The sequence below is a fragment of the Hibiscus syriacus genome, unplaced genomic scaffold (assembly GCF_006381635.1).
Source record: "Hibiscus syriacus cultivar Baekdansim isolate YM2019G1 unplaced genomic scaffold, ASM638163v2 tig00110194_pilon, whole genome shotgun sequence".
Lineage (NCBI taxonomy): Eukaryota > Viridiplantae > Streptophyta > Magnoliopsida > Malvales > Malvaceae > Hibiscus > Hibiscus syriacus.
This window is the reverse complement of record NW_024062620.1, coordinates 500,225-515,623: the sequence shown is the minus strand read 5'-3', so window position 1 is coordinate 515,623 and position 15,399 is coordinate 500,225. Positions and strand designations below refer to the sequence as shown.

Below are 15,399 nucleotides of genomic sequence, written 5' to 3'. Positions count from 1 at the left end.
GATAGGGGTCACCATCTTCACGAGAGCATCCGCTACCATGTTTGCCTCTCGAGGAATCCATGTAACTTGTGTTTCCCATTGTCGTTTGCGAAGACGTCCGATGGATCGAACCAGAGCATGATTACTGTCAATACAATCATTAACATCTCATATGAGTTGAACAGCTTCAAGACGGAATCCATTGCTCCAAGCTAGATACAAACCAGTCAAAATCCCCCAAAGTTCAGCTTGAAGTGGAGAAGAGCAACCCGTAAACCGCTTGAAATCAAGGAGCCACTCTCCAGCACTATTCCGAATGACACCCCCGGCAAAGCTAAGCAAAGTATCCTTCGAAACAGCGCCATCTGTGTTAACACACACCCAACCGCGAGCTGGCCGACTCCATTGAATGGTACGAGCAGAAGCAGGCGCCGCAGCAACACGCATGGGAGGAGCAGACGAGAAATGGCCAGCCCAGCTGAGCGAGTGGACAAAAGTGGCCTCCATGGAAGCACATGCCTGGGTGAAAAACTCATTTATGCGTTTCCAAAACTGCCATATCAAAGAGATGAAAAAAAGATTCCAAGGGCAGCCCCAGGAAACAATTGCAGAATTCAAACAAATATTATAATGAAGCCAAGTGCATAAATCAAGAGAGAAAAACTCATGACCCCAATTGGTTTGAACCAAAGGCAGAAGCCGATACCACAAAGCTCTCGTCGCAGGACAATCGCGAAGGACATGTATTATGGATTCATCGCTGCCACACATAGGACAGGTAGGATCAGCAGTGAACCGCCGTCTTGACCGCTCAAGATTCGTCATGAGAAGTTGATGAAAAAGAGACCATAGAAAAACACGCAGACGTTGTGGGATTTGAAGCCGCCAGATTGACTTCCAAATGGAGCTGGAATGAGTCCACGAAGGAGCCATTAAAGATTCATATGCTGAAGAGACGGAAAAAGTATGTCGGGGTCCCCATCTCCATATGCAACGATCAGGCTCATTCTCAGCCATTGGAGGCATGAGACCAAGAACATGATTTACAGCAGTGTTTGATAACAAAGAAGTGAGAAGGCCGACATTCCACTCGCCATCTCTGTTAACCAGATCAACAAGATTGTACTGCGGCAGAACCTGAACTGTATTGTGAACATGGTTTCGAAGAGCGCCAAGGCTTGGGAGCCAAATATCATTCCAGAGCTGAATCAAGTGCCCATTTCCAACAGACCAAGCAACATTAATTCGGAAGGAATCCCAAATTTTAGAGAGAGACCGCCATAGAGGAGAGCATTGTCTGCGATTAATTGAGTGAGTAAAAGAAAGCAAAATTCTATACTTTTGGCGAAGAAGTTGTATCCAAAAGGCATCTGGCTTGTGGATAAGTGAAAACAAATTTTCATTAAGAGAGCTTGATTCTGTTCGTGGATTCTACGAATACCCAGACCACCCCGATAAAGAGGTTGACAAACTGTTTCCCAATTAATTTGAGAGAAGGTAGAGTGCGCAGCCGAAGAACCCCGGAGAAAACGCCGAATAAGCCTTTGGAAGCATGGTTGTTTGTATAAAATAGATTGGAATGGAGGCGAGAATCGAATTAGCTAATGTTATTCGACCGGCCATCGAAAGAGAGCGGGTTACCCATCCATCCAATAAACCACGCATTTTCTTAAGAATAAAATCATAGTCAGAACAACGGATGCGACCATACTGTACCGGAACTCCTAAATATTTACCAAGATCGGTAACAGGATGAAACCCCAAGTGATCACTAAGTGCTGCTTTCATAGTCTCACTCGTATTAGAGGAGAAAAAAATAGTAGTTTTTCCCTATTGACACGATGACCAGAGTAATGACCAAAGCACGTCAAAGTGGAGCTAATTACATCAGCATTAGGAATAAATATCTGCCTGAGCATTATAAAATCAAATCATCATCAAAGATATAGGGAGAAAGAGGGTCCCTTGACGGATACCTTGCTCAGACCGAAAAGCCGGGGTAAGCTCACCATTCTATCGTACTTGGAGAGACGATGAGGAAATACAGTGCATGATAATATGGATTAAATTCGGCGGGAACCCGGCTTCACAGAGGATGTCTTGGATGAAATCCCAACGTAATCTATCAAAGGTCTTTTCCAAGTCTACTTTAATAGCCGTCCAACCTTTGTTACCTTTAGATTGCCTCATAGAGTGGATAACCTCTTGATTTAGAATAATGTTTGAGAAATAGATATACCAAAAATAAAGCTCGTCTGATTTGGTGACATGATAGAAGGCATGATGGGCTTCAAGCGTTGCACAATAATCTTAGTTAGTAACTTGTAAATGACGGTACAAAGATTGATAGGACGAAATCTATTGAAAGTCTCAGATTTTCAACCTTCGGAATAAGGACCATTACGGTTCTATTCAAATCAGGCTCCAAATCCCCCCCTTTGAAGACTGCTTGAATGCAATTACAAACGGAGGGACTAATGATAGACCATTGTTTTTGGAAAAATTCAGCATGCAGACCATCGTAACCCGGAGCCTTCAATGGGGCCATGTCGTTCAGGGCAGCCCGAATTTCCTCCGGTGAAGGAACCCCCCATCCAGAGCAGGCCACAGATCAGGCGAAATAGTAGGGAATCTTCCACCAAAGGGAAATTTATCTCACACCGGATCAGGAACTGAAAATAAGCTCCTGAAATGTTGAACGGCAGTGGATTGGAGAGCAAGATGATCATCAGTCCATTCACCATCAAGTTTCAGTGATAGGATTCGATTACGCTGTTTGCGCACCTTAGCTTTGCGATGAAAATAACTAGTATTGCAGTCACCAAAATTTATCCAATCCACACGAGACCGTTGCTTCCAAAGGAGTTCCTCCTGATCAAGGATGGATTCCAATTCACTCAGCAAAGTCGATTCCAAATCATGAAGAAAACCAGAATTCCAAGTTTGCAAGGCCTTTTGGACACCCGAAGTCTAGACATCACAATCTTCTAAAAAAAAAAACTTGTTGAACAGTACCAATGTAAATCTTTTTAGCTTTAAAATTTATATTCACTATTTATTTCAATTAAAATTAAATAATTTAAGATTTTATATGAATAAAAAATTATTTTGACACTTTCTTTTGAAAGTTTAACATATTATTATACATTTAATTTATTATTTTTTAATTTAATAAGCACGCATGTTGTCGGCCGTTAAGTGGTTGACCAACATCTTTAATATTATTTTAGAGACTGTCAAGATGTCAGAGGCGTGGAGAGAGTCTACGGTGATATCAATCTATAAGAATAAAGGAGATCCCCAACATTGTGGCAACTACAGAGGTATTAAACTACTCAGCCATACCATGAAGTTATGGGAAAGGGTGATAGAGGCTAGGTTGAGACAAGTTACTAGGGTTTCGGAAAACCAATTTGGGTTTATGCCAGACAGGTCTACTACGGAGGCGATTCATCTACTTCGACGGCTTATGGAGAAATTTAGGGGAAAAAATAGAGATCTTCACATGGCGTTCATTGACCTTGAGAAGACGTATGATAGTGTTCCCCGCGATACGATTTGGACGACCTTGGAAATGAGACGGATCTCAACTGCTTATATCCGGACGATTCGTGATATGTACTGTAGATCTACTACATACGTCAGGACTACAATTGGCGACACCGAGGCATTCCCGGTGGAAATCAGACTCCACCAGGGGTCGGCTCTTAGCCCTTACATTTTCGCCTTGATTATGGACGACATCTATTGTGCGACACCAGACGGTGTTCCATGGTGTATGCTTTTCGCTGACGACATTGTCCTAGTTGCTGAAACAAAAACTGAGCTGAATAGTCGACTGGCTACCTGGAAGACTGCTTTGGAAGAAAAAGGTCTAAGGATCAATATTGAAAAGACAAATTATTTATGTTCAAACTTCAGTGGGAACCAAAACGATGAAGATGTAGAAGTATGCATAGAAGGACATGTTCTCCCCTCAAATGATTGTTTCAAGTACCTAGGGTCTATGATACATAAAGATGGGGTGTGGATGATGACGTTACACATCGTATAAAGGCGGGATGGCTAAAGTGGAGGGCTGCTACTGGAGTTTTGTGTGACAAGAAGGTGCCTCTAAAACTTAAGGGAAAATTTTATAGAATGACAATAAGACCAACGCTGCTGTATAGATCAGAATGTTGGGCAATCAAGAAGGATCACGTAAGGAGGATGGAGACCGCAGAAATGAGAATGCTTCGATGGACATGTGGTAGGACTCTGTGGGACATGACCCCAAACTCTGCTATTAGGATGTCCTTGGGGGTGGTGCTTGTATCCGAAAAATTAAGGGATGAAAGATTACGGTGGTTTGGGCATGTCCTTAGGCAATAACCGTCGGATGCGGTTAGGAGGTTAGAGTCGATTACAGTCGACGATGCCAGAAGGAGAGGACGACCAAGGCGGAAGTGGGAAGACTGCTTGAGATCTGATTTGAAGGATTTAGCCCTTACCGAGTACATGACCTCTGATAAGAAAGTATAGAGACTTAAGACCAGGGTAGCCGAGTAGTGTGGGTCACATCCATAGGGTGTATCATCTCCATCTTCTTTTAATGCCTTTGTAGTAAATTCCATATACGTTTCTGTCATTGAAATTTATGAAGGCTTAGAACTAAGGTAGCGGAGTAATGTTGCCTTAGTTTAGGTTTTAACCCATTTTGACTTTATTCATTCTCATTGCTTGTTATCGTTGACTTCTGTATATCATTCTCTTCTTGTTTCCTCTTTTTAAATTTAGTCGGGTCTTACGTTTCTGTCTATATGTAGAGATTTTTTATGCAGTGATTTATTTGCAGGGATTACTTCCATTACAAACGCGTATATGAAGAAAGCATATGAAGGCTGTTCAATTATGTATTTATTTAATTATATATACATTGCATTTTATCTTTATTTTTACTTTTTTGACTGTCGGAAGTCTTTCACGGAAACTGCTCTCAACTTGGCGTTGAGAGCAGCCTACTACCCTACTTCCCCCTTATCCCATTACATATGAAAATATGGTTTTGTTGTTGTTGTTATTAATAAGATTTAATTATATGGTGTAAAACTATTTAATTTCACATAAGTGGAAATTTCTATAAATTGAAATTTTAAATTTAGCTTTAAATATATGTAAATTGAAACTTTTATTAGACTATGAAAAAGTAACTATATTTTATCAACTATTTATTTTTTGTATATGACCTATATTAAAATAATTGATTCACATAATTTTATTTTTTTTTAAATCACTAAAATATCAAATACGACATAATGATAATATACGTAATTGAAATCAAAATGAGAATACAAAGGGATAAGTGAGAAAAAGAAGAAAATGAAAATTAAGTATGGAGAAATTGAACGGAAATGACTGCCTGCCATTCTGATGTGTAGTAAATACACAACTTACAAAACGAGAGTTTAGTTATGGTTGTTGTAGAGCATTCAAGTAACAAGCAAGCATTCACCCTTCATATTTTACCAACCTAAATTTTACCATGAGTTTGATCCCCAACCTTATTTTACAATCTCACCACCAAAACCTCATGTTCAGGTCCCAGGTTTCCCTCCCCTCTTCAGTAGTTCCTGATAAAAGTAGATGACAAACATTTATATTTTGATTTTGCACGAAAGCCATCAATATGCACTTTGCTATATATATACCTGTTTGGTAGCAGCGATTGAGACACGCTGTCGTTCTTTTCTCTCTCGTTGGCACTCTCCACACCAGCTTGAGAAATCTTTCTGGCATTTCCTCAGCTCACGAAAGACCGAACTGGAAGACAATAAACTTACAAATCAAATTAAGGAATGTGCACTGCCATGAAGCCCAACATTTACACAAGTTAAAAACTCAGAGAATATCGAGTAGCACCCTTCTCTGAGGAAAGAATGCAAATACCAGCTAAATTAAATTTTCCGTTCAGCAAGTCCAATGAAATTCACTCATGTCTAGATTCTTCGGCTTCCTCTATTATTTCTTTAAATTGTTCTTCATATTTCAATTCAAACGCAGACCAACGAATAAGTTCTATTCATGACGCAATCTCTTTCAATTATATACAAGTAGCTCATCTAGTAATCCCTCCAAAAGGTTCATACATGTTTGGTAGATTTATAATAAGGGCAGAAGATACCTTCTACACCACAAAAGTAAGTTGAACCGGTGACCAGATGTTGTGGCTCTTGCACCATGCCTGTGGCGCCCACAATGAAGAACTGCACGTCCTGGGACATGTGAATAATCCAAAATTTCCTATATTGCACAAGAAACGTATCACGTTAAATGAGAATTTGTCACAATGACATTAAATTATAAAAACTACCAGTATATATCTTTTATTCAAGGAACTAATACCAAAAAACTATTTAAAGACTATACCTACTCCCTCTTGTCCGACGAAATTACAAAATAAAAGAGATATCTCCAATTCATTTTGTTAGCCAATTTGTTATTTCATGCTCTCGTTTACAAAAGAAAACAGCCATAGACCCATAGACTAAGCCAAAAGAAGCAAAAGTATTCTTATGATATTTTTTTTTGAATAAATGTTCTTATGATATTTCACATTTTAAGAAATGGGGAGGGGTTTTGTCAGAGACTGTTTTGGTTCTTGTTGACTTGCTACTATATGGAACTTTTTTTATCAAACTGACTTATACTTTGTCCCAATGAAATTATAGAACATATGATTAAGCTTCATTACGGTAAATTAGAATGAATAAAGGAAAAACGAATCAGAAGGATTAGCATACATCCGACTGGGTTTCTGAATTGACATGCTTATCACACCTAACACCTCGAAAGAACAAGTCCCCGCCAGAGAATTGTTCACCCAAGCAAAAATTTAAGGTGACTTCCGAATCGTCCACATGGAAACCTACAAACATAAGATTACGGAACTTTGTGAAGCAACAAGTTTAACAAGAAGATTTGAAGCTAAAAGAAGAACAATATTCACACCAAAAAAAGAGGTAGTGTTATAAACAAGCAGATTAGAAGAACAAGCATTCAATATATAAAAAATTTTATGTGAACTAAAGTTAAAAACATTAGGAAAAAGCATAACCAAGACGGGTGAAATTATGATCACCAAGTGGTGGAGAAGAAGAAGATGATGAGCATTTAATATAAAAGAAAACAGATGACGCCATCAGTTGATAAGGAAAAAAAAAGGTAACAAGCAATGGAGAAAGGAAAGTTAAAGGACTGAAAAATATATATTTTGTGCAATACCTTCTAAACACTTTATCAGTAGACTTCATAGAATCATCAGTTTCCATCTACCAATAGCTAATGCTTTAATTTCCTCAGGCAGCGCATGATAAATAGCACAGATTACATTATAACTAAGACATTCTAAACAATTCAGAGAACCAATGGAAAGGTTTAAATAAAAAGAGAAAACAGAAGTCCGAACATACCAAGCTCAACGTCCCTGTCAATTCCATATTCAACAACAAAACCATGATGAGAATCCAACGTAGATCCACCCACGTCAGAATAGAATACTGCAAACCATTTCCCAAGATATAAAAAATATGATGGTCTAAGCTTTAAATGTAAATACACATTAGCAAGCATTTACAATCTCATCATGGAAGAAAAACTAAATACCTTTGGATATAGGTCGAATAAAGTCCTCCATCAACTTGTCAAGCATGGTCTCCAAGCCAAAGTCATCTAAAACAGCACCAAATTTGTTCATCGTGTTTGGTCTCATGATTCTGAACTTCGTCTCATGGACCCATTTTTCAAAGTTTTCTACCTAAGCAATCAGATCCTGGTAAGAAAAATATAAAAACTAAAAAACAAGAAAGCTAAATAAAAACGAGAGAGAAAAAGAGAGTGAGAGAAGGTAATGACATTATACCTCGGATAACAACAATTCACAGAAACGGGGCTTAAACATTTCAAAAGTAAAAACCCCTGGAGTAGGTTCAGCCATTATACTTCTAAAGCCTTCCTCTTTATTCTCATTAATTGCTTTGAGAAATGAAGGGACAAAGAAGTTTGAGGCATGCATTGTATACAATTCCCTATGCAGAGGCTGCAAAAAGAAGAGATCAAATAAGCAGAGAAGAATATAAACTTTACCAAGATCACACACTATGAGGAAATTCTATGTAGTTTGACCATGGCAGTCTATCATCATATATCTCAGAAATCAGTATAGTTCTGAGTTTTTGCAGACATAAATTAATCATGGTCAAACAATAATTATAGTATGCACCTGATAATTCGATATAATCTTCTGCCTGTATTCCCGATGCCTTTGAACCTGTTCACAATTTTTTTAGACAGTGAAAAGAAGCACATATAAATGGAAACGGAAAATGAATATAGATTGATATCTTCACACCATATAGGTAGCTTAAATTAAAGGCTGGACACAAAGCATGTAATGACAAAATTTGAGTAACATAAAATGCACAACATTAAAGGAAATTACTGAAAAAAGTATATAAGCATATAGATCAACGGAAATAGGATGCAAACAACAATAAGCAGCTCATAAATTCAAAATCAGAAATATAAAAAATATCCCTTTTCCCTACATTTTTCCAGTATACATCCACTTTTTCTCAATGAATCAAAAATGGATTCAAAAGGCACCGACCATTTTCAGTTTCCAGCGAAAACAGGTTTTTTAAAAGAGTAAATTTATATTTTTTTTAAAAATCAACTGGTTTTCACCTTCATGAACATAAATTCTGATTTTTAACTGAATACTAACACAATAATATTTTTTAAAAAATACATTGTCATCTCATCGGCTATCAAAAACATAATGTATAAGGTTACATTCTAAAAGAAATAAATTATAGACCCTGACATCCAAACATACAATAATAATCAAACCAGAAAAAAGGAGCTTACTCGAGTACGCTCGCCATCAGGAGAGTAACGAAGGATGATATCGCGCATGTAATGGAGCTTGGAATCGCGAGGGAGTGAGAGCATAGGAGGAGGCAAGTAACGTTCCAGGGAGCTGAACAAAAGCGGACTAAACTCCAGCTGCAAATCCTCGTAGCTCTCCGGCTTATGCTCCGTGTTAGGGTTCAGCCGTAAACGGTGCGCCGTCGCCATGCTTGGCAATACCGCTACCAAATTTCCGTTTTGACCAGTGCTCGGCGGCGCTGGCTGCTGGGTCTCTTTCCTACTGACACCAAAAGACATGATTCCTCTTATCTGAACAAAAACATACACATTTGCATCTAGCAGCAAATTCCAACCATTTCTTTCAGAGAAGCGAATGGAAAAACTAAAACTAGCCGAAGATCAAAACCAAAACAAAGCTGGATTTTGTGTTTACAAAGGAAAGGGTCCTTTTTTTAGAGCGAGGGTTTAAAGCGTAGCAAACTGATTTGTGTTATAAGGTAGACGACGATGGACCTCCAAGCCCGGAGTACGAGGGTATTTAAGTGATTTCTGTTCAAGATAAAACCTGTAAAAAAAAAAACTCCACAATTATCACCCGGGTCCTCATTTTATTATTGGACTGTACAAATTTAAAAATTACAAAACAACCATTTTTGTTCGATGAATTGATCTATATTGCACCAACACCCAAAATTACGGCATTTTGCTACAGAAAACAGCAACAAGCTCAGCAGCAGTTTACTACAAAACAACCATTTGACTTATTGAATATATACTGGAAAAGTCTAAAAAGATACAGTTTAATTCATGGTTACAAAATGACGAAAATGAACTCGATTGAAAATGTGAGAAAAATTATCAATTTAGGTTGAGTGTGATAAAAAATGTGTACTTATTTATAATATTTTAAGTCGTAATCATTAAAAAGTAAAAAAAAAAGAGTAATAGAACCGAGAAACTCATAACTCATAATATCGGTAAGTATCAATATTATTTAATTACAAATATTGATATTTATAGTAAAATAAGTATTGAATCATATTTAATATTCTAGGTTATAATTGAAAATATTATTAAAGAAATAACATTTTAGGTTTGACTGAATAACATTTTATATTATAATCAAATATTGATACTTGTCATGAAATAAGTATTAAATTACATTTAACATTTTAGGTTGCAATAAAGAATGTTACCAAATATATAACATTTTAGGTTGGACTAGATGACATTTTAGGTTATAACTATGAGTGCTTAATGAGTTGAGCAGCTTGAACTCGACTAGGTCAAAACTTGAAGAAAAAAAAAACTCGACTCGGGTTAACTCTACTCGAACTCGAGCACGACTCGAGACCTTAACGAGCTGAGTTGAATTAAGTTCAACTCGACTCGATAAGTTCGCAAGCATCTTATTAAAATTTTTATATTTTTTACTAGTTATCTAAAAAAAATTGATTCATTATAAAATTTACTAATTTACTAATAGATGACAAATGACTAATATATTAATATTCTAATAAAAATACTAAATTATTAATTAATAATAATTATTTTAATTTACTAATAGATGACAAATGACTAATCTATTAATATTCTAATAAAAATTCTAATTTATTAATTAATAATAATTATTTTACTACACCCAAAAATTAAACACTAATTATTATTTTAGTGTATTTTTTATTTTTATTTTAGAGTTAAGACTTTGAATTTGTTTCATACACTCTTTTGATAATTTTATCAATTTACGTTTATATTAAGCTTTATATAGTATTATTAGATTTTTCTTATAGTTAAAAAATAAGATAAAAATTTTTGTAAGCTTAACGAGCAACGAGACGAGAAACGAGCTTAATGAGTACGAGTCGAGCAAAATTTTAATGAGCTTAACAAGTAACAAGTTGAGCAATAAAAAAAATTTAACGAGTCGAGCAATAATTTTTTTTAACGAGCTCGCAATCGACTCACTCGATAAGCATCTCTAGTTGTAACTAAGTATCGATACTTGTAGTAAAATAAGTATTGAACTATATTTAACATTTCATGTTATTACTAGAGATATGAGATTTTAGTTTGGACTAAATAACATTCTAGGTTATAACTAAGTATCAATACTTAGTTATTGAACCACATCTAACATTTTAGGTTGCAACCTCATTTTAGGTTGTTTGACATGTATCACAATTATAATTTTTTTTTAAAAAACATTTAAGAAATTAAAATTATATATATATATATATATATTAAAAATAATAAATTTTCTCAGGTCTAAAAGAATTCAAAACTATAAAAGCCCTAATTTTAAATATATTTTTCATTGTTGATCGTCGCCGCTATTGCCTTGATCCTCAACCACTTCATCGAATTCTCAACGCATGAGAAGAAAATCATCTCATGTTATTGTTGCGTAGAGAAATCATCGCTTGGTCGTTGTGTATAGAAATTGTCGTATAAGTACTAATGTTGGTCGTAAAATACAATGAGTTTCAGTCGTTTTTTTGGTCAGTCGTATGGCATTGGTGTTTTAACTGGTTGGTGATTTTGGTGGTGACCATCAGTGATACAGAGATTGAAATTAGAATTTTTAAGAGATCTTAAGTTTTTTCTAAACAATAATTTTAAGTTTTTTTAATAGAATTTTTAAAATATATAAACGTGACACATATCCAATATTAGATTATTTTAACAGTCATGATGGACCAAACACTTAAAATAATATCGAAAATGTTATATATTACTTCAAACGAAAATATTTTAGAATCCTAAAATAATTAAAAAGTATAATTTGAACACTGTTTTTTATGGACATATTTCATCACTTAACTATCTTCTCACTCTTATTTTGGTCACTAAAGTTTAAAACTTTTCAGTTTAATCACTATTTTTTAATCACAACATGAATTATTTTAGGCTTAATACAAAAAGGTGCCTAAACTATATTATATTTTCATTTAGGTGCCCAATTTTTTGGTTAATTTACGTACCTAACTTTTATAACGCTATCACTTAGGTACCTACATCGTAACGACTATTAAAAATCAATCAACCAAACAATATTTGGCACATGTCTTCATTTAAAAAAAAAAATTAATAAAATTTCAAGAAAACGTCAAATTTTCCTTTTTTTCATAAAATATCCCAAGACTTTCAATTCAGACGTTGAGCACCACCACTGTCGGCGATCACTAACTCAACCGCTGGTCACTATCTTGCTGACGACTTACCCACCAATTGGAATAAATGTGTGTTTGGATTTAGGGGGTGTTTGGTTCAAGGGAATCTCATTCTTGTTAATGTTTTATTACCAATAGTAGCTTTTTTTGGTATATTACCGAGAATGTCATTACCTCCCTTCTCTTAGGTATTATAACATTACCGACATTTTGGACTAAAATGCCCTTAATTTTTTTTATTTTTTTAAAAAATATCATTCTTCTGTCATTGAATAATAAAAATTCTACGAAGGTTAAATTACAAATTTATCCTTAAATTATTTTAGATTTGCAAAAAAAAATCTAGAATTAAAATTTTATATGAAGTTCAGAGGTTAATTTTTTTTATCATTTCATTAAACCTTTTTTATATTTTTAATTTTGTAAAAAAATTATATAAATATTATGAATTTAATTTTTTAAAGAAAATATATAAATATTTTACAATTTGTAATATTATAAAAATATATAATAAGGACAATTTGGTCAAATATACATTCTAATAATCTTTTATTCCTTTAACCAAACACGGTAATCTTACATTCCTGCTAAACCAACCAAACACAAAATACAACATTCCCAGTAATCCTATTCCCTGGTAATCTTTTATTCCCACTGGTAATCTTACATTCTGTGAACCAAACGCACCCTTAAGGATTTGAGTTTAGGAATTTTGAGAGTTTAAAGTTACGACTAACGACGGTCGGTGGATGGGTAGACAACAACCGATGAAGATGGCAATGGTAATAAACAATGGATGGAATGGATGCTTTGTGTTCAAGGATTTTGGGACTCTTATAAGAATTTTAAAAATATTTTGATTTTAATAATAATTTTAATTTTTTTAAACAAAACTTTTAGAAACTTATAAATATGCGGAGTGGATGATAATTTTTTTAAATGTATGTTACGATCGAGACATCTAAATGATAATATTAAAAAGCGTTAAACACCTAAATTTATTAGAAAAAAAGTTTAGACATCTAAATAAAAAAATAGATACAATTTAAACATTTTGTATATTAAGTTATTATTTTATTATTATTTTAATATGACTGTTAAATTTTATTAATATTTAGTTCTAAATGTAATTTAAAATAAAAATAATTAAATACCTAAATCCTGACCCCCAACCCCAACCCAAACTCCCACCTCGACACCTTTTTGGGTACGATCAATTTGACTTCGTCGTCCATCCGTCGGAACTTTCTCCGACGACAATTTCTTCCAGTCTTTGAGGTTTGTCTCTCCTCTCCCTCTCCTCATTCTTCGACTTCCTCCTTTGATTTATATTACACAATAGTTTGTTGTTCCATTTTTCTCATTTGTCCAGAGCTTTTTGCGCTTTTGATTCATCATACTTCAAGAGCAACTCCTCCTTGTCAATTAGGCGAAAGGACTAGTCAATTAGGCTCTGTGCTAGTCAATCTAGTTTTTGATTGATCTCCCTCAAGGCGAGTTGCTATCGCTGCTTCCTCTTTCGTTCAATCAGGCTCTGTGTTAGCCCATTTCTTCATATGTTAGTTAAGCTGGTGATTTGGTAATCAAAGAGACAGATTTCCTTTCGGGTACTTGGCTTGTGGCTAAATTGCTACGGCTTCCTCTTAGAAATAAAAAGAAAGGTTAAGGGAAAGAGATAAGGTATAACATAGCAAGTGGGAAGGAAAGAGAAGAGAGTTGGGCTTGGCTCTGCTTTTGTTGAAGGTATAAGCGTTGCTATTGAATTCTTTTATCGCCTCACTATTTTCTGAATGAATTCTGTTCTCTTATCCCCTGCTTTCTCTGAAATATTTGGGGCTACGATGTTGATTGTGGCGGATAAGATATTTTAATTATTTTTATTTTAAATTTTATTGGAATTAAATATTAATAAATTTTACACATCATACTAAAAATAATAATAAAATAATCCATGTTATAGTGTGACTAAAACACAAATAAATAAAAAGTTTTAGTTTTTAAATTGAAAAGTTTTAAATTTCAGTGACCAAATTAGTAATAATAAGATAGTTAAGTGATTGATGGTGTAATTTACCCTTTTTCCATTAAGCCTTGACTAAAAAAATGAACACATTTTTTTAGTTAAACCTTAATAATTTAACAAGTTCTACCCTAGCCCAATAGTTTGGCGTTGGTCATTTCTAGGTCAAATGGTTCATGTTATTGGTGTTTCATCAATATTAATTATTTTATAACGTTTAGAACTTCAACGGTGAAATATAAATATATCCAAACTTTAGTGACCGTTAACGTAGATTTTCCTAAAATTCCCGTTCAATCTGTTCTCATCTCTCTCATCGCTGAAATACCCTCTCTCGCCACTCACACCCACTCTTGTGGCATGCTCTTTTCTCCCAACACATCCTTCAAGTTTCCGACTGACCAAACTAAAGACCTGCAAGTTAAGTAAGGTAATTTTTTGAAACCCTAAACTTACCATGAAGATTTCTACAGATATTGATTTATGGCTCGGTTTGTGTTCTCTGCTCTCTGCCCCTGTTTCACCCTGTTATATTTTGATATTTACTTTTCGGTCCTAATGCTTGTTACTCTGTCTCATCTCTCTCTACTTTGTTGAGAAGACGATTTTTTTTTAAAGTTATTGGTTTAGCGGAAATAGAGGACCCCTATCGTTGCTATTTTCCGTTACACGGCTATTTGCGGCTGTGATCTGTCACTGTGAAAATTGTCCACACTGTTAGCAAGGTCTTTACGGGTGGTGGATGGTGCGGTAACGTGAAATAGTGGCTGCCGCTAGCTTTTCAAAGATAGGCTTTTTATTCAACTTTTAGTTGTGGTTGTATTGTATCTATACGTTCTCCTTTTTGTATGATTCTTTGTTATTTGTAAGTTGTCGATTGCTCTTTCTATTATTTTTATTTTAGCAATACTAATCAAGCCTGTGATTTTTCCAATTTATTTAAAGAACATATGTTTGAAATTGATCAAATGTTACCTTCGTTTGATGAACGAGATGGCTGGATGTTACTTTATTTTAGTTTGATGTGTTGAACAAACTTGATGTTGTTTCCAGTGTGCTTGAGTGATATTGTGAGTGAGTGATTATAGAGACGGAATATGGCAATTTTTTTTTTGCTTTATATTTGGTTTTAAGCTTCCCTGTTGAGCATACATGTTCATTTTTTCCAATTTATTTAAAGAACGTATGTTTGAAATTGATCAAATGTTACCTTCTTTTGATGCATGAGATGGCTGGATGCTAGTTATTTTAGTTTGATGTGTTGAACAAACTTGATGTTGTTTTGATTGTGCTTGAGTGATATTGTGAGTGAGTGATTAT

At 34.8% G+C, this 15,399-nt stretch overlaps 1 protein-coding gene and 1 pseudogene across 1 annotated transcript; one reads left to right on the top strand and one right to left on the bottom strand.

Moving 5' to 3' along the window:
- Nucleotides 1-5,388: 5,388 nt before the first annotated feature.
- Nucleotides 5,389-9,183, bottom strand: LOC120217910 (2-oxoglutarate and iron-dependent oxygenase domain-containing protein CP2-like). The gene is made up of 9 exons (XM_039214933.1): nucleotides 8,884-9,183; nucleotides 8,237-8,284; nucleotides 7,877-8,053; nucleotides 7,621-7,771; nucleotides 7,428-7,514; nucleotides 6,759-6,883; nucleotides 6,140-6,258; nucleotides 5,667-5,778; nucleotides 5,389-5,588 (listed from the first exon to the last, which is right to left on the bottom strand). Exons 1-9 carry the CDS (start codon nucleotides 9,181-9,183, stop codon nucleotides 5,553-5,555), a joined length of 1,155 nt encoding a protein of 384 aa, XP_039070864.1. The 3' UTR covers nucleotides 5,389-5,552.
- A 5,187-nt stretch (nucleotides 9,184-14,370) lies between these two features.
- Nucleotides 14,371-15,399, top strand: part of LOC120217982 — a 28,134-nt pseudogene continuing 27,105 nt past the window's right edge.